General features: G+C 39.6%; 3 protein-coding genes across 4 annotated transcripts in view; 2 read left to right on the top strand and 1 right to left on the bottom strand.

Moving 5' to 3' along the window:
* Positions 1-45: 45 nt before the first annotated feature.
* On the bottom strand, positions 46-7286 carry LOC108032563 (glycogen phosphorylase). The gene is made up of 4 exons (XM_017106446.3): positions 6838-7286; positions 2389-2917; positions 715-2321; positions 46-622 (listed from the first exon to the last, which is right to left on the bottom strand). Exons 1-4 carry the CDS (start codon positions 7078-7080, stop codon positions 467-469), a joined length of 2535 nt encoding a protein of 844 aa, XP_016961935.1. The 5' UTR covers positions 7081-7286; the 3' UTR covers positions 46-466.
* A 2193-nt stretch (positions 7287-9479) lies between these two features.
* On the top strand, positions 9480-10480 carry LOC108032425 (phenoloxidase-activating factor 2). The gene is made up of 2 exons (XM_017106246.3): positions 9480-9595; positions 9656-10480. Exons 1-2 carry the CDS (start codon positions 9524-9526, stop codon positions 10400-10402), a joined length of 819 nt encoding a protein of 272 aa, XP_016961735.1. The 5' UTR covers positions 9480-9523; the 3' UTR covers positions 10403-10480.
* A 12791-nt stretch (positions 10481-23271) lies between these two features.
* LOC108032744 (uncharacterized) overlaps positions 23272-25624 on the top strand; it is a 49317-nt gene continuing 46964 nt past the window's right edge. The window contains exon 1 of one of the 2 annotated variants that reach the window (XM_050885168.1): positions 23272-23427. The gene's annotated coding sequence lies outside the window, so the exon portion shown is untranslated. The remainder of the gene's footprint in view (positions 23428-25624) is intronic. The other variant, XM_050885169.1, reaches the window with a different exon arrangement.

Here is a 25624-nt window from a genome sequence, read left to right as displayed (position 1 = left end):
GACAGTTTTATTCATTGACCACCACCACAGCCCACTGAAAACGCCTTCTATTTCGAATCAAATTTTATTCAATTTAAATTAATTTTTACATTTAACAGTTGAACTTGAGGTTTAATCTCGATTTAAAACACGCAGATCCGATATCTAAACAAGCTTGCCACTAACGTTTATTATAATTTTTTTCCAATAATTGGTTAGTTGTTTTTGTTTTTCTTTTACTTTGAAAGTGTTCCTGAGGTCTTTTTAGGTAGGTACCGTTGTTGGTGTTGTCGATTCGTTTCCACAGTGATGAGAGAACTAGTTGAATTGTTTATATTGGATTTTTATTTAATAAAATATTAACAATTCGGGACTGTGGCCCGTGTTTACTTGGTTAGTTTTAGTTGTTGCTTTTGGCGCCTAAAATTGGACTTTGACTTTAACAAAAGTAAAGCACATAAATAATAAAATAATATCGAAAATTGATTTAGTTCTGAGGCTGATCCTCCGGCGCTGGCAGCTTCTCCCAGGTGGGCTCCACGCCCCAGATCTCGCGGGCGTACTCGGCGATGGTGCGATCCGACGAGAACTTGCCGCTGGACGCAATGTTGTTGATGGACATCTCCAGCCACTTGGCTTGGTTCTGTGAAGTAAGCGACGAAAAGTGTGGTTTTAGATAAGGAATAGTAAGTGGAACCCTGTAGACCCCCATTATAAAATCAAGGACATCCTTACCTGGTAGGTCTTGGATACCAGATCCTGGGCCTTGATGTACGCGTCGTAGTCGGCCAACAGGTAGTAGTGGTCGTACTTCAGCAGAATGTCGGCAATGTTCTTGAACTCGTTGGGATTGCCGGGGCTGAAGAAGCCACCCTGGATCTGGTCGATGACCTGCTTGACCTCCGGGTTGGTGTTGTAGTAGTCGTAGGCATTGTAGCCCTTCTTCTTGAGGGCCTCCACCTCCTCGACGGTCATGCCGAAGATGAAGATGTTGTCCAGACCCATCTCCTCGGCCATCTCGACGTTGGCACCGTCCAGAGTGCCGATGGTCAGGGCACCGTTCAGCTGGAACTTCATGTTGCCGGTGCCAGAGGCCTCTGTGCCGGCGGTAGAGATCTGCTCGGACAGATCGGCGGCGGGCATGATCTTCTCGGCCAGGGTAACACGGTAGTTCTCCAGGAAGATGACCTTCAGCTTATCGCCCACAATGGGATCGTTGTTCACCACATTGCCCACGGCGCAGATGAGCTTGATGATCTGCTTGGCCACATAGTAGCCGGGAGCAGCCTTGCCACCGATCATGATTGTCCTCGGGGTGAAGTTGGCGGTGGGATCCTTCTTGATCCTGTTGTACAGGGTGATGATGTGCAGGCAGTTGAGCAGCTGGCGCTTGTACTCGTGGATACGCTTCACCTGGATGTCGAACATGGACGAGGGGTTGACCTTGACGCCATAGTCCTTCTCCAGAATGGCGGCCAACTTGAGCTTGTTCTCCTGCTTGACACGGGCCACATTGCGCTGGAAGTTGGGGTCCTTGGCCCACTTCTTCAGGGCAACCAGCTGGTCTAGATGCACTGGCCACTCGTCACCGATCTTCTCGGCAATCAGGTCGGACAGACCCGGGTTGCAGAGCAGCAACCAACGACGCGGGGTGATACCGTTCGTCTTGTTCTGGAACTTCTGGGGCTCCATTTCGTAGAAGTCATGGAACAGCGAATCCTTCAGGATCTGCGAGTGGATGGCGGCCACACCGTTGACGGCATGGGAGCCCACAATGGACAGATGGGCCATGTTGATGCGCTTCTCGCCATCCTCCTCCACCATCGACATGCGACGCATGCGGTCCAGATCGTCGGGGAACTTCTTCTTCACATTCTCCATGTGCAGGAAGTTGATGTGGTAGATGATCTGCAGGTGGCGGGGCAGGATCGACTCCAGCAGGGAGACGGGCCAGCGCTCCAAGGCCTCCGGCAGCACGGTGTGGTTGGTGTAGGCACAGCTCCTCACGGTGATGTCCCATGCCTTCTCCCAGGTGAGGTGCTCCTCATCGACCAGGATGCGCATCAGCTCGGGAATGGCCAGCGATGGATGGGTGTCGTTCAGCTGGATGGCCACCTTGTCGGGGAAGTGATCGAAGGTGTTGCGGACTGCCTCCCGGGATCCGAACTTCGAGGCCTTGTAACGGCGGATGATGTCCTGCAGCGTGGCGGCGCACATGAAGTACTCCTGCTTCAGACGCAGCTCCTTGCCCTCGAAGAAGTTGTCGTTGGGGTACAGCACACGGGAGATGTTCTCAGCCAGATTACGGTCCAGCACGGCCTGGATGTAGTCACCATCGTTGACTGGAGACGGGAAGATAATGAAATGGTAACTCTGGCTTTATTTATGGGTATATTGTTGGGTACTTACAGAACTTCAGGTTGAAGTCAATGGGCGACTTGGCGGACCACAGACGCAGCGTGTTCACGTGGTTGTTGTTGTATCCGGGAATGGGGTTGTCGTAGGGCATGGCAAACACCTTCTGGGTGTCCACCCACTTCTTGCCCTCGGGCGTGTCGATCACACGGCCATAGAAGTTGATCGGCAGCATAAACTCCGGACGGGCCTTCTCCCATGGGTTGCCATAACGCAGCCAATCATCGGGCTCCTCCACCTGCTCACCGTTCTTGATCTTCTGAGCGAAGATACCGTACTCATAGCGGATACCGTAGCCATAGGCGGCCAGGCCAAGAGTGGCCATCGAGTCCAGGAAACAGGCGGCCAGGCGACCCAGACCACCGTTACCCAGACCGGCGTCCTCCTCCATCTCCTCCAGGTTCTCAATGTCCAGACCCAGCTGGTACATGGCCTCCTCGCACTCGCTCTGGATGCCCAAGTTGATCATGGTGTTGGTCAGGGAGCGACCCATGTAGTACTCCAGCGACAGGTAGTAGACGCGCTAAAATGATATAAGGGATGTCATTAGTTAATTGGGTTATAATGAAAGGCTATTAGAAAAATGAAAGCGAAGGAATTAAGTTACGAAACGGATATTTTAGTATGAGTTATGGAATTTAACTAAGAAGATAATGGGGACCTCGGATTGTGTAGTTTTTGATTATTACAAATATTATAAATCAGTGGAAATCATTAATGTATATATATTTTATATATTTTTTTAACAAAAGAAGACAATAGTAGTTCTTAACTTCAAAAGTTAAATAGATTAAAGAGCATAATAAAAGTGTGAAGAGCAATAATCGCAATGTTTAAGAGAATGGGATTAATACACTGATTCAAAAACCAGTTTGGTCGTGAGTTTCCGTAGTGATCAGCCAAGTGCAAGTTCCCAACATTCCAGGCTCAACTGTACAGTGCATATTTCATCAATGTCCTGATAAGAAGGGCGCCAGCGCTTACTTATGTTTAGCCAGAAGGTCACCCAGTTCCCGTTTTACGGTTCCCAACGGCATAACACCTTATCACCCGGTAATTTCACGGCAAACCAACTGGAAAACTATAAATAGAGGAAGGCATTCACAATCACCGGTTCGATTCAGTTCGAATCTATCGATCGATGTTACGAGGGCATTTATTGGGTTAATGGCAACAGCTCGGCGCTATCAATAGATTGCAGGCTGCACTTTGCATGCTGGGCAAACATCATGGCAAAGCATGAATCTATATAACTCGGAATCGAGATCGGGATCATTATCAATGCCCAATGCTCGGCTAATCATCGATCGATCACGGATCACCAATCACCGATCACTATTGACGACAACATCGCTGACAGTGTCGCCAGTTAATAGCTAATGGCTTCCATGGTATGCTAATCCCATTTCTTATCAGTCTACCTATGTAATCTATGCCCTAAAACGCATACCTCCGGCGCATGCTGATCTCAGATGTCTGATGCTCTGGGATCGGGCAGCAAAACTATAGCTAATTAGTGCGGAATGTTTGGCGAGCGTGTTTCTATGTGCATATTTGTAGGTGAAAGGGGTTATGGCGCCTATATAGATTCGCCGGATTTTCGATTAGGAATATTTTTGCAACTTATTTAGCAGATAAGATAGTGTACTAAATAGGGTAATGCGGTAAATATGAACTGGATAGAGAGATGTTTTGCTTGTTGCAGGAACATTAAATGTTATCTGATGATGGGTAACATTGATAAAAGTTAGATAGAGATGTGAAATAATAAGTGAAGGTATTGCAGATCATGAGTAATAATTTTGAAATACTGACAGTAATCTTAAAAGCTTTAATTGGTAATCGGGAAATAGGTGGTGTCACTTAACGATGTGATCATAGTGTTACAAAGAATATTACTTGTTCTTAAGAGTTAATAAAGAATCTTGGTGACAACATTATTTCACTTGATATAATCAGTAATGAGGAAATACATAAGTAGAAATATGTTCAGTAATTCGTAGATTGAAAATCTAGAAGATCTACTTATTCCGAAGTGTACAATTATAATTTATTTCAAATTCTCTACAAATAATCTTCTTATCAGGATGATAAGAATTTCGAAAATATCTAGGTAATCAAATCGGGATTCTAAGCAAACTGATTCTAAGCATGACCTTTCCTCTGCACCCGAAAAAAACTGCGAGTAACCTACTTAGCTTATCTAATCGAAAACACGGAGCTCCACAACAAACCGTGAGTAATCTTCTAGATCCATAAAAAGCTTTTCGAAGTCATTCAACCGCCGGTGGTGACATTTTTTCACAGCTGTTCGGGGTGTAGGGTCTTTCGAATTCGTTATAGCCAGGTCCGCAGGCCGAATTAGAGCCCAGACATGTTTTTTTGCGGCTTTGATAAAGAACGCCTCAACAACAAAGGAGCGATATTTGTTTGCATTTGTTGTTTATGGTTTTTTACCTGTATGCAATAAATAAATGACAGATGTGCATAGGAAGTTGGAAATTCGATAGTTCTGCTGCCCTGACATTGAACATTCATTGATCCCTGATAGCTAACGCTTTTAATTGGTTTTCCATGTGGGCGATAAGTGGGGCGCTTTGTTTCGATTTGGCCAGCCTGACTAGCCTGACTTGTGGAAAACTACAGGGTAATAAAATAACTCTTTTATGTGACTATCCACCCCGCTGAACTTTCTTCAATTTGCATAAATTGCCACAGAATCCAATGGGCGCCAAGTTGGCTTCAATTGACTCTAAGTACCGGGCTACGCATAACAACAGCTGTTCAAGTATCCAAGAGATACAATCAGCAACTAGCGATATACATTTCTCTTTCTATACAGACGGTTGCGTGAGCTAATTGCATGCGAGGGGACAACTAAACAAAATCGGGCCTATAAAAGTTCCGCAACGTGAACTAAAAGAAAATACATATAGATAGGTTTATATATGCGCACGAACAGCAACCGAAATTGTAGCCAAAATAAAAACTCACAGAGAGAAAAAAAAAAAAAAATGAGGGAAATTTTCCTTGATATTTTTGTCAGTTGGTGTTGTTAATAACCTTTGATTGACCTTGAAAATATGTGTGCCGCCGCCACGGCAGTTTCCACAAATTAGTTAAATTGAAAATATCTATCACCCAAATATGTATATAGCTTGAACTTCTAGTGGTCGAGTCAATGGAAAATTAATAGATACTCTTTTGGGGGGCTTATGGACAGAAATTGAAAGTGATTTAAGCTGACATTCAGGCAAGGACAAAAATGTTTAGCTAGCGATGCTGAGAAATTTGCGAATGAAAAGCTCACGCTTCGGGCACGTGCTAGGATATATATATACATATTGTGTATCTGATGGATACGACACTAAGTGCACACTTGCCTTTACTTAGGCTGCATTTTCTGGGGTAATCGTTGGGAAAATTAGTGCGCCAAGGCCCTAGGGAATTTCATTTTTCAGAAGCTAATAAATATGTTTGCATAGATATAGAAGTAGCTCAGCGACAGCTGCTAAATGTAGAGCTATTTTTAAGCTTTTGTTGCTTCGTCAGCTGGCGGGGGGAAATATTGGAATAGGAGCGGAAAAAAGGGGTGGTGGTTGGAAATTCGCCGGCTTTTTTGTAGCACCTTTGCAACAAATTGCAGTGAAAGTGTCACACATTTTTTTGGCGCATTTCTTGGCATTGATCCCATTTGCCATCTTTGTTTTTGGTTATTTCGCGGATAATTAAATGAAACGAAACAATTATATAGTAGCAAAACAACGAAAGCGTGGGAAATGCAGTAAAAGCAGAAAGTGCAGAAATACAGTGAACGTTTAAAATATAAATCCGATTATAAAATTTGGATAAGGAAATTATAAATCCATATTTTCCCAGAAATCTAAAAGTGATTTAATACATTTTTTTGAAACAAAAATAGCTTTTTTGAACGGAAGCCAATTTGAAATAACATTGGAATGAAATAACATTGGAAAATAACATAAGTTAATAAGATAATTTCGGAATAAAATTTTTGAAAAAAAAAACTTTTCCAAAACTACAAGAAGTTATAATGAGATAAATACTGACTTTAAAAAACTGACTTTTTTATAGAGTACATTTTTCTGGGACTCTTTTTTTTAATGTATATTTTGGGATTTCTTCTGGTCGAGGCTTCACTGTAAATTCATTGGCCAAAGCGCATTGAAGAATAAATCAGCAGCGAAAAAAAGAGAATGGAGCAGGTTGAAAAAATGTCGTAATAGCCAAAAAAAAATTTAGAAAAATATATATAAGGGAAAATTTTGAACTGTTTTTGGAGGCACCAAGGCAGGCTAAATCCGATATAGGGATCCGGAACTCGGATTAAGTAAGGTTAGGTGGCGCTATCCTCATAGCTTGGAAAATTCCATGGAGTAAAATCAATAACTGGGCGGACTGGCTGAGCCGCGTCGAACTCACCTTGGGATCCTTCTCGTAGTAGTGCTGCTGTGTGCGAATCCAACGGCCCACCATGTTGTCCTTGACGGTGTTGGCCAGGGCGAAGTAGTAGTCCCTCAGGGTGGACACATTGCGATCCTTGACCAGGGTGTAGTGCAGGTGCCGATTGAAGTTCTTCTTCACCTCGGTGACATTGCCCACCTCGGCGATGCCGCGCACCGAGATCTGCTTGCGCCGATCGGCGTCCGATTGGGGCTTCGACATGGTGTCCTAGTTATATCCCTCTGATCGGGCCTGCTACTGCTGAGGTGCTTCTATATAGTTCGCTGATTCCGTTGCGTGGGTGCGCGTGTGTGTGGCGGAGACCCGTTTGCGTGTGCGACAGCGAAGAGGGGACGCAGACTATAGACGCTCTAGACACAACCCAGACCTGAACAGACGACCGTTCGCAGCGAAATCCGGAGCGATTCTCACTTTATACTTTCGTTATACTTTCCGGAGCTTTTTCCGCCAGAGCTTTCGCCGCTCAGTTGGCGCTCTTTGAAAGGGGCTGCTCTCGGGCGCTCTTGTAAACAACTCCCTACGCACAGTGGTTGGGTTTCCTTGACTAAGCTTTAAAAAATGTTAGGGGAATTTTGATATATAAAAATTAAAACCATAACTATTCTGAGGATTCTTAAAATGAACTCTGTTAACATATCTCTAGGAATTATAAAAATACACTCCGTAATATAATATTGTTTTGTTTGTTAAAATAAATAAAGAAGTTTTTCATAAAAACCTAAAATTTAATATATTTAATAAAAAATAATTCAGTTTTGTTCTATGGACTTTATAACCTGTTCTACCTGTATCATTCCACTGTGCGTTGCTGACACAGAGGTTCTTATCTCGCCGCTGCACTTCTCCCACTGTAGCTTAGCTTTGGTTAATATTTTGCATTGCATGGCCCCCCTCTCCATTAATCTCACTCGCTCTCACTCCCTCTCTCTGTATTTCCTGTGGCGCTCTTGCCCCAGTCACCTTGTGCGAAGGTCATACATGCGTATTTGTGTGTTATTTTCTGTTTTTGTTTCATCTTGAGTCCGTATGCTTTTTGTTCTTGCTTAACATCAGGCGTGGAAATAGGTGGTGGCGCCCTCTGGAACGGCTTGGAGCTTTGAGAACTGGCGGATGTCAAAGGGGAGCTTTGGGAACCAGTGGGCCAGTGTGGCGGGCTGCTTTTGGAGGTGCCAACTTGCCTTGAGTTTGAAATATTACAATCTAGAAGATGTATTTTTGGATCGTGAAGATAGGTTTGTAGCTTAAAGATACTTTTGTATCTTAGAGATACGTTTGTATCTTAAAGATAGGTTGGTTTTTAGAATTTGCTTTTGTATCTCCCATATGCTTTTCAGTTATACACAAAATTTTCTGTTATTAAAACAAAGAACAAATAAATAAAATGAATTTTCTTATCTTCAGTGAAAGATTTTCCTAAGTAATATAAATAATTTATTTCAAATTGGTATATAAAAAAAATGTAAATTAAAATAAAATAGACAGTCTTATGGTCCCCTTGATTTGATCTAAAACTAAAAACTAAGTTCACAATAGGCACGAATAACTTTTCACTTTTCTCGCCCTCAGCAAGAAATGCTAGTCACAGGACTAAGGGCATCTGCAATTCTGTCCGAACAATTTAGTCATTCCATTTCTTGTTTATTACTTCCCATAATGGCACTCCCATGTTCAACTACTTGGGAATGCATGCGGAAAAAGTCCTTGAAAGGTGCCGAGCAAAATGGGGGAAAATTTGAGGGGACCAAGGCGCAGCTTGTTTCTTGTGTTCACCATTTGTTCGGCTATTTCGTTGCAAATGAAAATGATTAGCACATTTTGTGGAAGGAAAGCGAAAGGAAAGCCTTTTTGGACGCTTGCCAAGTGAGCGGCCATCGAAGAGAACGTCATCATTCATAAGCCTGTCTGCTGAAAATTTAAAACTTAATTGGAATCTGCTGAATCCCGGCAACCGCACGCTTGTTGACTCCTCGCACATATGCACTCCGTTTTGTTTTTCCTTTTTTTACTATTCATCTACAAGTATTATGCAAAAGTTACACCTAGGCAGAAAAAAGAGTTCACTGGAAGAAATAAAGGTTCATCCAGTCTAATATTATCCTAGGTCAACTTCTTATATTTTTATAAGAAAAAAACTGAGTGTTCCAATAATCTGAATATATGTTTTTTAAGCGTGTTATATTTCAATTATCGAATATTATATGAATGGGTTTATGGTATTCACTTGCTTTACGACTCTGAAATTCCTAAGAAAATATAATGCTATCATCTGAATTTTAGATCGCCGAAATAATATGTCTGATGTGGAAAAAAATGCACTGAGAAAAATTACGTTTAATGTGCTCCAGTATTATGCAAAATATAGAATAATAAAATGTATCCCAGAAATACATAAATAATACTCACCGATTGCAAATGTTTTGTACGATAAGGCTGCGAGTCCCAAAAAAAAATGTGTGATATAATTTTACTTCTCAAAATATAATCAGAAGTAGCTGCAATATTTAAAACTTATTGTATACGAGTCGCACAGAGAGAACCTTAAAGAAATCAGAGTTGTTTCGGTTCACTCATGATAAGCTCACAAGCTGACTGAAAGTATTTTCTACACGCTCTGAATCATTTTTGCCGGAGACCTCGTCAAGAAATGACTCTGTATTTCACGTTTCTTCTGCCGCTGCTGATCAGCTTTGCTATTGGACAGCAATATGGCCATCAGGTAAATCTTAATTAAAGGGAAATGAAGCTACATTGTTTCAAATGAAATATTCGCTTATAGTTGCAACCTGCCCGCAATCCAAGCCAGAGTGGAACGGAGAAATTCCCCTGGGTGGTGGCTGTGCTGAACAAAGACGATTTGATAACTGTGTACATAGGATCGGGATCTCTGATTAAACCCAATGTGGTGCTCACTGCCGTTCATATCCTGAACGATATACCGAAAAGTGAACTTCTAGTGCGCGCTGGCGAGAGGGATAGATCCACGCCGCAGGATCAGCAGCACGTGGATCTTAAGGTCCTGACGGTAGTTCGACACGAACAGTTCAACAAGTACAGCGCGGAAAACAACGTGGCCCTGCTCATTTTGGAATCAGAAGTTGAGATAACTAGGAACATCCAAACGATTGCCCTGTACGCAAATGGAGCTCAAATCCAAGCGAAATCCTGCTTCTTCAACGGCTGGGGCAAGGAGAAGTGGGACTCGGAGGATTATCCCACCATCATTAAGAAAACCGAAATAGATATAATCGAACGTAACTCCTGCCAGCGACAATTGGGTCGGCCGATAAGCTATCTTCAGTTTTGTGCCGCTGGCCTGCTGGGAAAGGACTGCAGTGGCGACGGCGGAGCTCCGGTGGTTTGTAGAACAATTGCAAATCCCTCAGGCCTCGTGCAGGTGGGCGTGGTCAACTGGGGATCTCGCAAGCCCGGCGATAACAAACCCGCCATCTTCACGGATGTGTACAGCCTGCGAGGCTGGATTGATTACCAGCTTAGATTACCAACGAATTTCGCTGCCAAATAGATTGTAACAAAGAAGTAGCTTTAGTAACAATCTTCAGTTGAATGAGGAACAAATAAATTTTCTGTGTGAGAAATACAATCTAGTTCTTTTGTTAAATCACACAAATGAATGACTTTTTAAAAACATTAGTCATTTGTGTTTTAAGAAAAGTGAGAAGTGTTCCATTGGGCTTATCAACTGAGAAGCATTTAAACTTATCAGTTGAACAAAGGTATATACACATAGCCAGACATGAAGAATGTTTTTATTATACTTTATATTGTAATTATCACTGTGTTGATCAATAATAATTTTAAAACATATTCTGTGAATAGTGATTCAGGCTTGTTAAGGCATGTAGTCTAAATAATTTATGATACTAAGATTTATGCAACACTTTCTCCAAGTGTAAAGCGCAAACATAAATAATCTCGACTAAAAAATTCGCATTTGAAGGGGGCATGTGGCTGAGATCTAGCGAGGTGGACGGGAAGTTTTGTGGGCGAAACGCCGTTCAAAAGTTAAAGTGTTGCCATTTTTCATTTTTTGCCCGCCACTTGTTTGTTGTTGTTTGTTTGTTTGCCGCTGCACAAAGGCGAGGGTGTGTGCGTGTGTGTGCAGGTGCCACTAATACACGGAACATATGCGAGTTGCCGTTGCGTGTGAAAAAAAGAGCGATTCGAGTGCTTGTTAGAAAGAGTGCGAGTGCGGTGGGAAAGGGATGCCAAACGGATATGAATGGATGGGGCAACGTATGTGTGTGTGAGTGAGTGAGATCCTGGAACTCGTTTTGCCGCTAATTGGATGCTGAAGGTGTCCTTCACGTGTGTGGGTGCGAGTGTTTGCCTGGCTGTGGTCACGTGTGTGTGTGCGGACGGAGTTGAAGTTGCCAAACATCATTAACAGCGCCCCGACACGCCCACCGCCCACCGCCCACTGACACGAACACTCCAACAAAAGATATAAAAAGGGTTCAATTACCACGTAGTTAGCTGCTAATTCATTATTTTGATTAGTTTTTTTTCTAATACTATTATTATTATTTTCAAATTTTATTTTTTTTTTTTTTCAAATATTATTTTACAAATACACATTTTTTCAAATTTTCTGTAGAATAAAAATATATAAAATTAGTACAATTGCAAAATTGGTTTTATGTTTACGATCTATAGGCACAGAAATATCACAAAATATAAATATGAATAATTCAACTAAAAAAAATATAGTACTTTACGACTTTTTTGTAATAAGCAAATATTTAAATTTTGTAAAAAATAATTCAAAAGAGTTTTTCATTTATTTTATTATTAATGAATTTTTTAAATGCATCCTCAAAACAAAGTGGATTTGTTTAAATCTCGCCAACCTTGGTTGAAAAAGAATAATCTAGCTACACGAACTCAATTTTTATTTTTTTTTGTTAGTGCTTAACATTTAATAGATAATTTTTTCCGGTGCACCGGCTGTCTGCAACCGAAAAAAGCGCTGTCTCAATAATTACAATTTTTTGCTCGGCTGCTGCTGCTGCTCCTGCAGCCACCTCTGATGATGAGATTAAAGTTTTGGCATAATGATGTCTCATTAAATTAAATGGCAGCATTTCCCAACAAAACTGACGTAATTTGCCCGCCGTAGTTGCCTGATTAATGTGGCCTGGCACTTGACTGCAAAGCGGGTGGAAATGGATCTGCTTTGCGTAAACTGTTTGGCTTTTCTGATTTCACTTTAGTGCGCTCCTTTTGGCAGCTTAAAGTGTTTGCCATTGAATTGTGCATCAATATCAATATCAATATTGAAAGAGTTGGCCGTGTTGCCCTCGCAAGCACACAAATTGATATTGAATTACAATAAATTCTGCATTTATCAAAAGTTCTCGCCCACACAAGCCCGCTCACCTGGACACACGTACGGCGTATGTGGCGGTATGTACATGCAACAGTTGTAAGCCAGCATTTGTATGCGCGGCATTTGGTAACCTTTACCCTTTTTATGGCCCGGGCTTCGAACAAAATACCAAGATGCAATAACAGACATAAAAAACGAACTGAAAGGGCTTGGAATTTTTCTAAAATCGAATTTTTAATGCCTTTATATAAATACATCTCTTCTAAAATCACACTTTTTAAAGGTTCTGTTAATTATTGAAACTTATTTTTAATAAAAAAATTTAAACGTTGTTATGTTTATATAGGGATACAAAAATCTCCAATCAATAATCCTGTTGATGACTTTAAATAACAAAACAAAATACATTGGGATACATTTCTTTATTTTATTTATTGATTTATAGAAAAATTATCAAAATAATAATCTAATTACTTTAGTGACCAAAGTAAAATAAAATGATGAAATTATACATCAATTATAAATTTAGCTTCATTGCACTGTAGTTATTATTAGCATATTCTAAATTATTTTAAGCCCAGAAAAAGCCAGGAGTTCAAGGGATTTTGTAAAAATTTTATAAATAACTAAGCCGAAAAAACGTAAAATTTCAATAAAGCTATCTTTGATTATAGAGATTTCCTTTGAGGTCGTAAGTTGAAGTACCACGCACATTTCACCTTTGGCCAACTTCAAAGAAAGTCGGATATACACTTTTGATGCTCGGCTGAAAGTCTTTAAGGATGGCCTCCCAATGGGAGCACTTTGGGGCAAGCGTGGCCATTATGAGCTACTTAGCAACCGATTTGTGCAGCAGTTGCCGCACCTCACGCACACCAAGGCACTCTCCCGATGGCATTAGCGCGGGTGTGTTTGTTGGGGGAAAATTTGTTGAGGAAAAATTTTGGGAAGCAAATCGACGAGAATTTGAAGGTTTTTGGTTTCAGGTTCCAAGGCGAGGGCATCTTCGGTTACGTTTGTTGAATTGAAATTGCTTAATTTAGCAGATAATTTAGCCAGCAAATTGTTTTCTGCTGCCCCCCACAAAAACACACATTCAGGGAATGTAATTAGCTCGTTTCCTGCTTTGTTTGCCATGGCTTTGGTGGCTTTGTTCGAACGATACAAACGCTCCCATGCGGCTATTTGTATGCGATTTATGGAACCAACTTGGTTACGTCCAACTTGGCACTATTGTTGCGACAACTATTCAATTACCTTCCCCTCTCTCCGCGGGCACACTTTCACTCCCCCGGTTCGAGAAGTGACCCCAAAGTCAGTGTTTAATTGGGTTCCCTATTGTCCGCACTTGGAGTTTTCTGGTTAACAATGCGGGGCTTTTGATTGCCAACTTGGGACAAAATTACTTCTAATGGCGAGCGATTTAACTGGAATTGCAGGTACTACAAACTACTTGACAAACTAATTTATAATGTATAAATAAATCCACTTTAGTAGACATTCTAATGACTCGTTTTCATCAGGAATTGGTTTGGGTATAATTATTGGCATTCCGGTTGTCTTAATGGTCAGAATATTGACGAAAGACTACAAAGTTTGCAATAATAAATATTAATTAAATAATGAGTAGACAGGAAATGCATTATCTTGTTAAAGTAATCTGTTAAAATTGTAATTGTAAAAATTTTATTTAAAACAGAAGGTAGGAAGTAACATTATATCTGTTATTATAAATTCCGATCTGCCCCTGCATCTATCAGATATTTAAGGTATTTGCAGCAATGAAAAGCCCTACCCCCTTAAGTATGCAATAAAAGTGGCACACATATTCATTTTAAAATTCTACAAATTGGTGCCCTTTGCTTTCCATAAAATTTACATATCCTAATAAAAAGTTAGCAGAGGACAGAATAAATTACATGAAATCTATTTTCCCTGCAGTTTTTTTGCTTTTGCATGATGATGTGTAAACTAGCCGCAATTTTGCAATATGTTGTTTTCCAAATATGAAAAGTTGCATTTTACTGAATACATGAATATTTTAAGTAAACAAAAGCTTATGAACCGTAAAACAGAAATTTAAAGTTGGTTTCTAGCTAAATTTGCTGGGGTCGACATATTTATTCAATTTATTTTTGCTTCTTTATTTGTGCAAACCACAATGCCAATGTGATATTACTTCAATGCATTTTGGCAAAATAAAACACTTTCTTAATCAATTTGTTTGAAATGCTTTCCGTTGTGTTAAACAATTACTGCTTCATTTAATAGTTAGTTTACACACTTTTTTATACAAATCCGATTGCATTACATATGTTCATGGTTATTTATTTATAATATTTTGCAGTTTGCAAGTGACTTTATTAAGGGTTTACTCAGTGTTCAAAAAGATTTTGTGAGAGTGCTGCATTTTTTGAAAGGTACGTAACAGGTAGTACATTTAAACATATAGATTTTTTTTTTTATATTATAATAATGTTTAAAAATTAAATTAAATATTTTTAAAAAAGGTTTTGGGTCAAAAAAAGCTTGATAGCATGCAAAGGGGAATCCATAGATTCAAACATTAAATGTCAGCCTTATTTCTTTGGGTTTTATTTTAATGCGATTTATCTTTGTCAAGCAGATAAATCAATTTGATACGGATGTGTGAGTCGAATATGATTTATTGTTATCCTGGCTGTTCGCACTCTGTGAATCCTTCAACCTTCACCCGATAGAGTTATGGTTGTCATTGTGGGCTGCTGCTGCACAATCTGGTTTATTATTTGGCAGCTCTTATCAATTGCAAAAATTCACAATGTGCATTCAATTTGCTAAGCGGCTTTGGGCGAGCACAACAAAAATAGCAGTAATAATAATAAAACAATTTGCATATTATTATGTGCATGTGCTCACTTTGATGGAATCATGCCAGGGGAAAATTGCACAGGGGAATGAGAGATGAAAACACTTGAATGCCCGGGTAATAAATTTAGACCTGGAGACTCCCAAAAGACTGTCGAATGGCAGACAAAGGAGTTGAATTTATTTGCCCCAGAGCCTTGAATTATTTGAGATTTATTTACTTAAAGTCACTTTGGGGCAACTGTTTTGACAACCCAACCTTCTGAGCCACTTCGAGTTGAGTTGTCTCCAGTCAACTGGAAGAGCTGCAAAAAAAGGGGACTTCTGTTTGGAGTTTTAGCCGGGTTCCGTCCTTGGCCCGAGAATCAATAATTCATTGACCTTCTGCGGCCGACAATGCAGCAATGAGTTTATTTGTTTGCTTTCGTTTTTATGGTCTTTTTGTGGCTTCTTTTTATTTTTAGCGAAAGATTAAAGGAATGGGGAAATATAGTATAGATGTTGTGTTTCTTATCGCGGGAAAAGGACCTTAAGTCTGAATTTAGTTTGAAATTTATTTATATAAAATATCTAAAATTTATGGGTGTGGGAAATTGTTATAAAAATGATATATCCATGGGAAAAAAGAGTTTAGCAATTGAATTTACGGTGATATTTTCGGGTAGAAAAGTACTTAAGTAAGATATACTTTTGAAAGCATTTATAAATCATAATAAAATGCGTAATATATCAATTGCCCATAAATGCACATTTTTAGATCGCGGGAAATGGAAGTTTGATTTATGTTTGCTGCCTTACAAAGTCTCTGGTGTGTCAACACTGCGCCTCCGCCAAATGAAAGGCTAATCAATAATTGAGGTTGAGTGCTGGCCAAAAATTGATGGGCCCCGAGCCGAGTGGGCTAATTGCAAATATTTGAACAGTACATTTAACTGCATGTCCGCCATTCGAAATGCACACAATATATCCAATAATCCCATCGGTTTCGATGCCTCCGGGTCTCTTTTACTCCTTTGGCGCCTTTTGTCTGCGGCACAAGCTAATTGCTTGTGTATTTGCTTTGTTGCATAAATAATATCCGTATGCCGCGGAGTGGATAAATTCCTCTTGCACGCAAATCAAATGAAATTGAGCGCAAATAATAATAATAATAATAGTAATAATACTGTCAGAGGCGAGTGGCCTGCTTGCTAAGGCCACTCAATTTATGCAGGAAAATGCGCCAAACAATTATCCCGATAAAACGTGATTGATTATGCCGGCATAGTGGCTCGCAGTTTTTCCGCTTTCCTTTGCCTTTGCCTTTGCCTTTGCCGTTGCCGTTGCCGTTGCCGTTGCCTTTTCCCATCCGCTTTCCCGGCTAGCAACGAATTTTCAATCAATGAAATAATTACGTGTCCTTCCCCAAGCCCAATGGAGTGTGCAAAATTTTCAATCAACGAATGCGACTGCGAAGGGGAAATCTACTTAACCAAATTGATGACAATGCGATAAGTCAGAGACGGCGAGTTAAGCCGCTTAAATGCTTATAAACTGCCGGGGCCCTTGCCCCCTGCTCATGGGATCTCCTATTTTGGCCCGATATCGGGCCATATATATTCGATTCCCATATTAAGCTGAGGCTATGCCAATTGCTTGAGAGGGCTTTTACTTTTTGGCCAGCTATGCGAATTATTTGTGATGCATATGCCGGCGTCTCCACATTGCCGAGACCGGGACTCTGGTTGTGCACTGGGAAAAACTATGCTTACAAGATATTTTCTTTACTTACCTTTTTAAACATTCAGAACAAATAATTTTATTATTTACAAATAGTAAGTTAAGTCTTAATAATAATTAAAATACTTCATCTGGATTAGAAAACTATAATCAAATCTATAAATGCATAAAAATTTAGTTATATTGTATAGATAGGTTCACGAAACAATATAAGATTTAGGTTAATATTCCTTAATATCTTTTTTTCCTTTTATCTTTCGTTTATCTTTTATTGGAACAAAAAAATTTTAACGAGAGGGGCTTGTCTTGTTCATCTTTACTAAAACTGAATTTAATTTTTTACTCCATGAAACAAGCCAACTTCCTCTTAAAATAAAGTATTTTATTACTGCAATTTTGTAATATTTTAATTTTTATTCACATTTTAAAGCTACAAAATTTTGACAATTTTAAAAATAACATCACAAAACTTAAACAAACATTATGAAAATTGTTTTTATTTTCCCTGTGTGATTTTGACTCCGGTTCGATCTAGCATAAATTGTTGACATGCCTGGTCGCATTAAATTCAGAAGCAGCACGTACAACAATTTAGGGGGTGGCCCAGCCCCTGGACCCCCTTTCCCCCTTTCCCTGCCCCCCCCTCTACACAGGTTGTGCCTGTGTGTGTTGTGTGTGTGCTTATCCCGAGCATGATATTGTCGTAAATATATCAAATATTCGAGTCGTGCCATAAATAAGCAAAATAAGCGACTACTTTGCTCTCATAATTGGCAATTTACGTTTGCCACTCGTTAGTTGGACTGCCCCGGCGTCTTGCCCCCAGATCCTTGCGGCAACCTCCGCTTCCGGAAGAGTTACAGCTGCTTATTAGGCAGTGACAAGTGTCAACACGGGGGCAACACATCACATTACGTATACGCCTTGTGGCCCCCGCTGCACAACCACAATTCAATTTCAGTTGTTCTCGATTGCAATTTGTCAAGTTAAAAGCAGAGATGCCAGGGATGAGGGGAATTACTTTGGAGTCCAGAATCCTACATATTCCACATACGCCACGTTGTGCAACCGGAGAAAATTTTCAACTTTGCGGCTGCCCAACAAGTTTCAAGCCACTTTCACTTCGAAGCCAAGTCAAAGCAAGCGTTAAAGGTAAGCGCAAAGTTGGCCAGCTGAACTGCGAGAAAATGTACAAAATTAAGTTGGAATGCAATCCTTTGTTGCCGCACAAGTAATTTATTGGGAAAGAGTTCTCAAATGTTGTGCTTCATCAACATAAAAATGGATAGATACATTAAACACTTAAAATTGTAAATATTACTAATATAAATATAAATACCCTTTAAAAGTAACCGTATAATTAATAATATTATTTACCTTTAAAACATGGGATAGCACTTGACATTTGACATAAATTACAAAATATTTACATAAATCGTTTGTCAGGGTTTATGAGAAAGTATCTCATTCGAAAAAGCCACAGAAATGTTGTACTTCATGAAGATAAAAATGGTCTGGTCATTTTATGGTTTTAAGAAGAACTGCTCTTAGTAATTTTAATTATAACATGTTCCTGTTGAAAATAAGCATAGAAATATAAAAATTAATTTAATCTTGATGACCGAAAAGCTGTTGTTACGTATATTTAAATCTGACAATTTCTGCATTAGTGTATTACATTTTGTACTGTGTGAAAAGGGAATTTTACAGGGTTAGTTTGGCATGTATTTTCTGGATTGCCACTCGACCTTTGACCCTTTAAGTGATCAAGGCAGCAGTACAGGCGAGGAGTAGTTGCAGATGCTCACCTGGAACCAACACCTTCCGCCTGACAGCCCTCAAAAGCTGGCCCCAAACTTAAACTGGTAAACAAGACTCGACAAACAAACAGGATGCTTGTGAGCAGCAGGAGGAGCAGGAGGAGGAGCAGGAGGAGCAGGAGGAGAAGCCCACCTGGCCAGGTGAAGTCAAACTGAAATCACATAAAAAACGGCACCACCGCCCAGGAAAAACTCCTTGGGGCGAGGAGAACTCATGGCGGAAGTGATGATGATGCTGATGATTTCCGCAAACAAATATTTCGTTTGTTTGTAGATGAAAAGTACTGGGGCAAAGCTGGGCATTAGGACAACATTAGCCCAAACAATTTTTCTGGGTTGCCCTGTTGCCGCCAGGTGTAAAATTGTTTTTTATTATTATATTCTTGTTTTTTATGTTTTTCTACTTTCTATTTTTCGGTTACCTTTCAGCATTCATGTGTGTGCGAGCAGGCGTGTATGTACATTGTTTCACTTCCGGTTTGTGCGGTTTTTTGTTGCCCTGGGCGGCGGGCAAAACGAGCTCAGTGGGTTAAATGGTGGCATCTCCTTCGCCCCGCATCCTCAACCCTTGGCTATGCAAATGGGTTAGGCTCGTCCGCAGCAAAATGCGGCACAATGCTGTTGCCCCAAACAAAACAAAATAAAACAGAAAAATTAAGCACACACAACAGCAGCAGTGCTGGCTGACAAAAAATAAAGGAACCCAAATAAAATGCTTACAAAGAGATACAAAAATAAAAAAAAAATGTGGAAAAAGAAGGAAATGTTGCTGCTGCAGCTCCTGTGCTTGACACTTGCAGATTTAGCGCTTCATTTGCAGCAGCAGCTGAACAAGATACATACACCATGTACCACATATATATATGGTATAGAGCTAGCGTAGAAGGGGCATATCCTTATCCTCATACAAATTTCATGTCAAGTTTTTGGTGGATTGTTTAACATAAGCAAGTGCCTCGGGCGAGTCAGGGATTTCGCTGGATTTCAGTTTGCATTTACATTTTCATTCTGTCAGCTTAAAAGTTAAACACACTTGATATCTGTGGTAAATAATTACTTAAATAATCCTGGGAATCGGAATAAATATGATGCATTGTCTAACTATCTATATTTATAGGCAGGGTTTCCGTAGATTTCAGTTTAAATTAAATAAGTAAAAACATTTATTATAAAAAATCAGCTATTAATCTTAAAAATTGGTAATAGCTGCAATGTCTCTATTAATATTTATAATACTCTAGCCTTATAAGATCAAATAAGAACTGACTTAAAAATTACTTTTAATTGAAAAACATATTGGCGTTAATTATTTTTCGGAAAGCCCTTGAAAGCTGAGTTTTATTACGTAACGTGGTTATTTATGCTGTTTACATATGCTGAATTTTAAATGGCGTTACTTTTAAGCGATTTATGTATGCAACGCATTATTTTTTCGATGAAAGTGAATGTAATTAAGATTGATTAATTTTGTAAAGTTTTAATTAATAAGTTAATGGCTTGTTTGTAAAGCTTTAATACGGTTTAATGTATAAGCTGTTTATAAATATCAACACATTTAGCCACCTCATTATGAAGTGATAAAGACACTTTTTGGAAATATAAGCTGTTGAATTTGAATAGCTCCTTGGTGGATTTTCACTGCCTGTGGTTTCTTCAACAAATTGCCTAAATAAACAGAATTTTCCGCTTTGTCGAATATCCTTTTTTTCGTGGTCCTTTATGCTGGTTTTTTGGTTTTTTCGGTGGCTGAGTGTCTGCAAATCGTTTGTCGCTTAAGCTGCTCGCGCAATTCAAATTGATTTATAACGAAGAAATGTTTTATCCAGTCGATGGGGGAAATGGCTGGTCTCCAGCCAGAGTGGAAAACCGCCCTTTAAAGGAATGTTTTTGTGTGTGCCGGCTGCCCCGACTAGATTTCTCATGACATTTGGCTCTACTTGCTGCCATTGCAGCAGCTACGATTCCGAAAATATTTTCCTTCGCCGACGCTACGCTTTTCCTACGCTTTTCCGCTGCAAGGAAATATGCGAGGGCCATGGCAACGATGCTGAATCGTGCCCAAGCTGCAGTTTGTTGTACGTGCAATGGCAGCCAATAGTCAAAGTTGTCATTTATATGCCCCTGCCAGCCCCCCTTTCTGGATTTCCCCAGCCCCACCCCCTCACGCCTTTCGATTTTCCGACTTTCCCTGGCGCGAACGGTACTGCCACTGGTTCTGGGTGGGTGGTTCTGGGCTCTGGGTTCTGCTGGGGCCAACTGATTTATGGCACTCAAATGAACTTCGACGCTGACTGAATAAATTTTGACTTTTGTGTCGAGCTCTCGATTTGTTTGGCATTTTTTCTCGCTTTTCTAGCTCTGGCAGCACCCGCTTTTCCATCTCTTTTGGCGCCAAAAATTTCACTTATTCCGCCATATATTTTCCAAGACAAAAGGAAAAAAGTTATCTCAACTTAAGCCACTGCATAGGAAAGTTAGCACAATTTAAAACTTTAAAAATATTTAAGTCTTCACTTAGCATTCGAAATCTCTTAAAATATAAATATTTTCTGGCTCTAGTCTTTATTTGTTTTTTTTTCTTATATAAATATGACTTTAATGTTTTGAATAATAATAATAATTGGTAATTATATTTCTTTTAATTTTGTTCTTATTATATTTTAAGGCTTTAAAGTATGATTTAAAGTTATAAAAACGTTTAATTTTTTACTGTGCAACTTTGATCTGTTTTTCTGATTTTTTAATGCCTGTTGTTCTTTACACCCTTCTTCTTCTTGTTAGTTAGTTGTTGCTTGTTTGGATTTATGAACCTGCCACAAATTCGTCAGCGAAAATCTCTGGCAAAATTTCTCCTAGTTGTGTTTTTATTTGGTTTTTGTTTTTCCCTCTCGCTTCTTGTTGAGTTTGTCAAATTTTTGACATTGAATCTGCTATGCGGGCAGCAAAAAAAAAAGGATGGCCGCAGGTGGAGGCGCTGAAGGATCGGCAGGAGCCACTGCAGCAGCCAATGTAGTTTTTGCCTGGTTGATTTTTCCTGCCACGGCTACGCTTAGATTTATATTTATTTTTCCCTCTGCGTTTTGATTTTTCTTTTTTTTTATCGCCATAGAAAAAAAGCAGGCTGCTTGTGAAATAATTGATGTGCAAATGTTGAGAATTCAATTGAGTTCACCTTGAGTGAAAGTGGGTGTGGGTGGCGCAGGAAAGCCGATAGATAGACTGCAACTTTCATTCTGACGAACGTTGAGTGTCTGTGGAATGTGGGGCGGGAAAAAAGCAGGAAAATCGGTGGCTGCAAGGAGGAGGTGTCTGCAAATTGGTGGTTTAAATTGATTAGGCTCTTAATGCAATCGATTATAAATTATTAAGTGGCTAGTTGGGGCTTATCATTGTCGATAATTGATATATTGGCAGCACAAAATTCATAACAAGTTCATGGACATTTTGCGGTGTTTAATAATTTAGAAGTATAAGTAGGAGTATATTTGGATTTAAATAACTAATGGTATTTCTAACTATAAATTACCTTACTTTGTATTTATAATTAAAAATATTTTTAAACTGCCTTTTATTTTAATAAAATTACAATCAATTTTTTATAAATTAGAAAAGAAATAAAAAAATTTTGTTTGCTTTCTCGTCCTTATGCCAAACCTAAAGTGGGTACTTTTAAATTAATAACTCCGAAATTGCAAATTTCTTATTTTACGCAAAGAAGGGATGTTTTTCCCCTGAAAAAAGGGATATTTTGTGGACTAAGAAAAATGAAAAGGACTTGTTAGTACACAAATCCTTTAAAGCAGTTCAGGATAGCAAAGTCCTTTAGGGATATTTGTGGACTAACGAAAAGTACCATTTAGCTCACGAATCTTTTCAAGCAGTGCCTGGAAATCATATCCTGTGAATTCCTAAAAAGATATTTTAGTGGTAAGAAAATGGAACATTTAGTGCAAGAATCTTATGTACTATTTGGTACACAAATACCTTAAAGCAGTGTACGGAAATCATGTTATGTCCTTAAAGGGTATTTTTGGGACATAGAACATTTAGTACATGACTTATCAAAAGCAGTATATGGTTTAAAATTAAAGAACAAAATAATTTTGAGCAGAAAAAGAATATTCATATTTCTATTTGTTTCCTTGTTATCTAAAATCTTATGAAAAAAAATATTATTCGAATAAAAAAGCATGTTAAATTTCGATAATAAAAATAGTTTTAGTCATATATAAATATGAATAATTTTGTAGTAATTGTTTTGAAAATGGCTGAAAAGCTAAACCCATTTTTTTTACACTTTTCAAGTGTTTCAAAATTAGCGTAAATAGTTTTAAATTTTTAAAGTTCCCGCAATAAATCTGTGAGGTTGAGCAAAAAGTATTTTAAGGGGAATTGATTTCCCCAGGCTCTGCGCAGCTTTAACACACATTCGGAGTGCGGCGAATTGGAGTCCTTCGAAGCTTTTCCGACCTGTGAGTGTGTGCGCAGCTGATTGCCTGCGTGTGTGTGAGTGACTGTGGGCCAACATCGCGGAATGCTCGTATTGTTGCCGCAGTCGTCCTTTTTTACGTGACTCGGAAGCCTTCGCTTTTACCTTCGCCTTCGCCTACAGCGGCCATAGTTCAGGCCGCCGATCTCAGTATTGTGACGGCAACCAGGGGCTGCGGAAGTGCCACACACTCGCGACCTCGAGTCCTCCTCGCGCACTCAACGGTAAAACGAGTGGGCAAGGCAGTTTTCCGTGTTTTCCGCGCTTTCCCACGTTTCCCACGTTTCCCACGTTTCCACCGACGAAGGAAAAGGCGTAATTTTGAAGTGCGTTAACGAGCGGCGAGAAGATTCGCCGGAAAACGGGCTCTTCAATGGCCCCGTGGAGTGAATAACGGAAAACAACAATAGAAATTTAAATATTCATGAACAGTGTCGATTGTCATCAGTTGTGTGTAGTAGTGTGTGTGTGTGTGGGTGTGCGGAGGGTGTGTGGTTTTCAAACATTGTGGAGGACATTTCCCGCTCCCATTGCCAATCATTTAGCAGGCGACGTGGAACATCATTGTCAATCAGCAAACAGGAAAAAACAATAACAAGCAGCAAACAACAAGCAGCAAACAGCAGATAACAATAACAATAACCAACTGTGTGTCAAATGTCAGCCGCATAAAACTAGGATTTTGCATACTTAATGAACTCAACATGCAACTGCAATTAGGCATGTTTAAGTGCGTGAAATGGCATCATGTTTGGAGCTGGCCAAAAACGAAACCAGCCAATTGACAGTTGACATTTGTAACGGATTAACCATGAAATTAAGCCCCCTAATCGCCGACTCGCTCGTGCGTGTCCATAAAACTGTCAAAATGAATAAATAAACTGTCAATTGCAACCAGCCCTTTGGCGCCCCAAAGTATGCAGCCAAATGGGCCGGACTCCCACTCGAAAGCAAAAGCGAAAACAAACATCGAGCATCGAACGTTGAACACTGAACATTGAACACATATTCCTCCTTGCGTCCTTGGTCCTTCGTGTGATTTATGCTCAGCCAGGCGTACAAATAGGAGAGCGGGCAGGTCCTGTTTTTATGCCCCAAGTGAGGTCGGAAAAATGACGCGAAAATCGTCAAGCAATTTACTCCGATTTTTTTTTTATAGCAGATAGATGAGGCACGTGGAAAAATAATGGCAAATGAAATTTAATGTGAACTAAGCTGGATTGCTTAGGCTGTTTTTGATGTACAAGTGTGGAAAAGTATCAGGAAAATTAAGTGTTAAAAAAAGGAAATAATATGATGGTCGATTTTTTTTTCCATTGAGCAGAAATATTTTTAGCTATCTAAATTCAAGTATCAGATTTATGAAATATTATTTAATAATTTTCAGTTTTAAAGACCCATATATATCTATTGCAATTAATCATTAATTAGATATATTTTTATTATTTTTAAAGCTTTGTAAGTCAAACAATTAAATTAATATTTTTTAAACTAATACCACTGCTACATTACATACTCAAACGAGCAACATTACTGAAACCTCATATAATTAATTACAAAATATTTATTTAGCATTCGACAATGACTGTTCTAAGCCCTGCCATTTTTTGCTTATTAAGTTCAATAAATTTATGGTATTTATTAAAATGCTAAAGGGAAATAAATCTAATAAAATCGTGCGGGCCGAAGCTATTGATTAAATTAGCAAGGTAAATTACTGCGCTGTTTTTTCAATCGTAGTTCAAATCAAACAAATCATTGAGATGCCCAATTAGATAACCATACCAGTTTTTTCCACCGTGTAAATGTGTGTTTTAGGCCCAGACCGAAATGTGGCCCAAACATGCAATCCTGCCCCTTGATGATGGCTTTAATGCCAGCTCTTTCGGCCGCGTACAAGTGCAGGAAAGTGCTCGAGTTTGTTTCTGCAATGGTTTGTGTTTAGTTTGCTGGGTGGAGCTGTGTGTTTCGGTTTTCGAGGGCCCCGAGAGTTGTTCGCGCTTTTGTTGCCAATGGATTAGCCGGCTTTTCAGAAAGTTGCTCACTCGCTCGCTCGCAGCAACCGTAGTTGCATAAATCCTAATTAAATTCTGCCCTCAAAAAGGCACCCCTTAGGGCTCTAAAAATAGGCATTTCCACGAACGCGAGACTCCCGTGAATTTTCCCTTTTAATTAGACACATTTTAAGCACACTTCTGCAATTACAGAGTCAATCTTAATGTCTGGCAATAATGCCATTTAAAGGCTCTCCCGTCTCATAAGCCAATTAAAAATGGCGAGAAACACAAAACAAGAAATCTCATTTACATGGTCATACATCTTGGCAAAGTCGGAAAAAGGTGTCCCAAGTTGTTTTTGTCCTTGTTTTTGGCCCGGCTTACGATTGACACCTGACTATTCACCTGACTTTGGCAAGGACTTTTGTTCTGCGCCTGTCAACCAATCAATCAAACGCAGCAAGGACACTCGAGCCCTCCTTCGATGGGTTTAATCTTCCCTTCTCTCTGGGCCAAAAAGAGAAGG

The sequence above is a fragment of the Drosophila biarmipes genome, chromosome 2L (genome assembly GCF_025231255.1).
Source record: "Drosophila biarmipes strain raj3 chromosome 2L, RU_DBia_V1.1, whole genome shotgun sequence".
Taxonomy (NCBI): Eukaryota; Metazoa; Arthropoda; class Insecta; order Diptera; family Drosophilidae; genus Drosophila; species Drosophila biarmipes.
The sequence above is the reverse complement of the archived record's forward strand: the minus strand, read 5'-3'. Positions and strand labels throughout refer to the sequence as shown.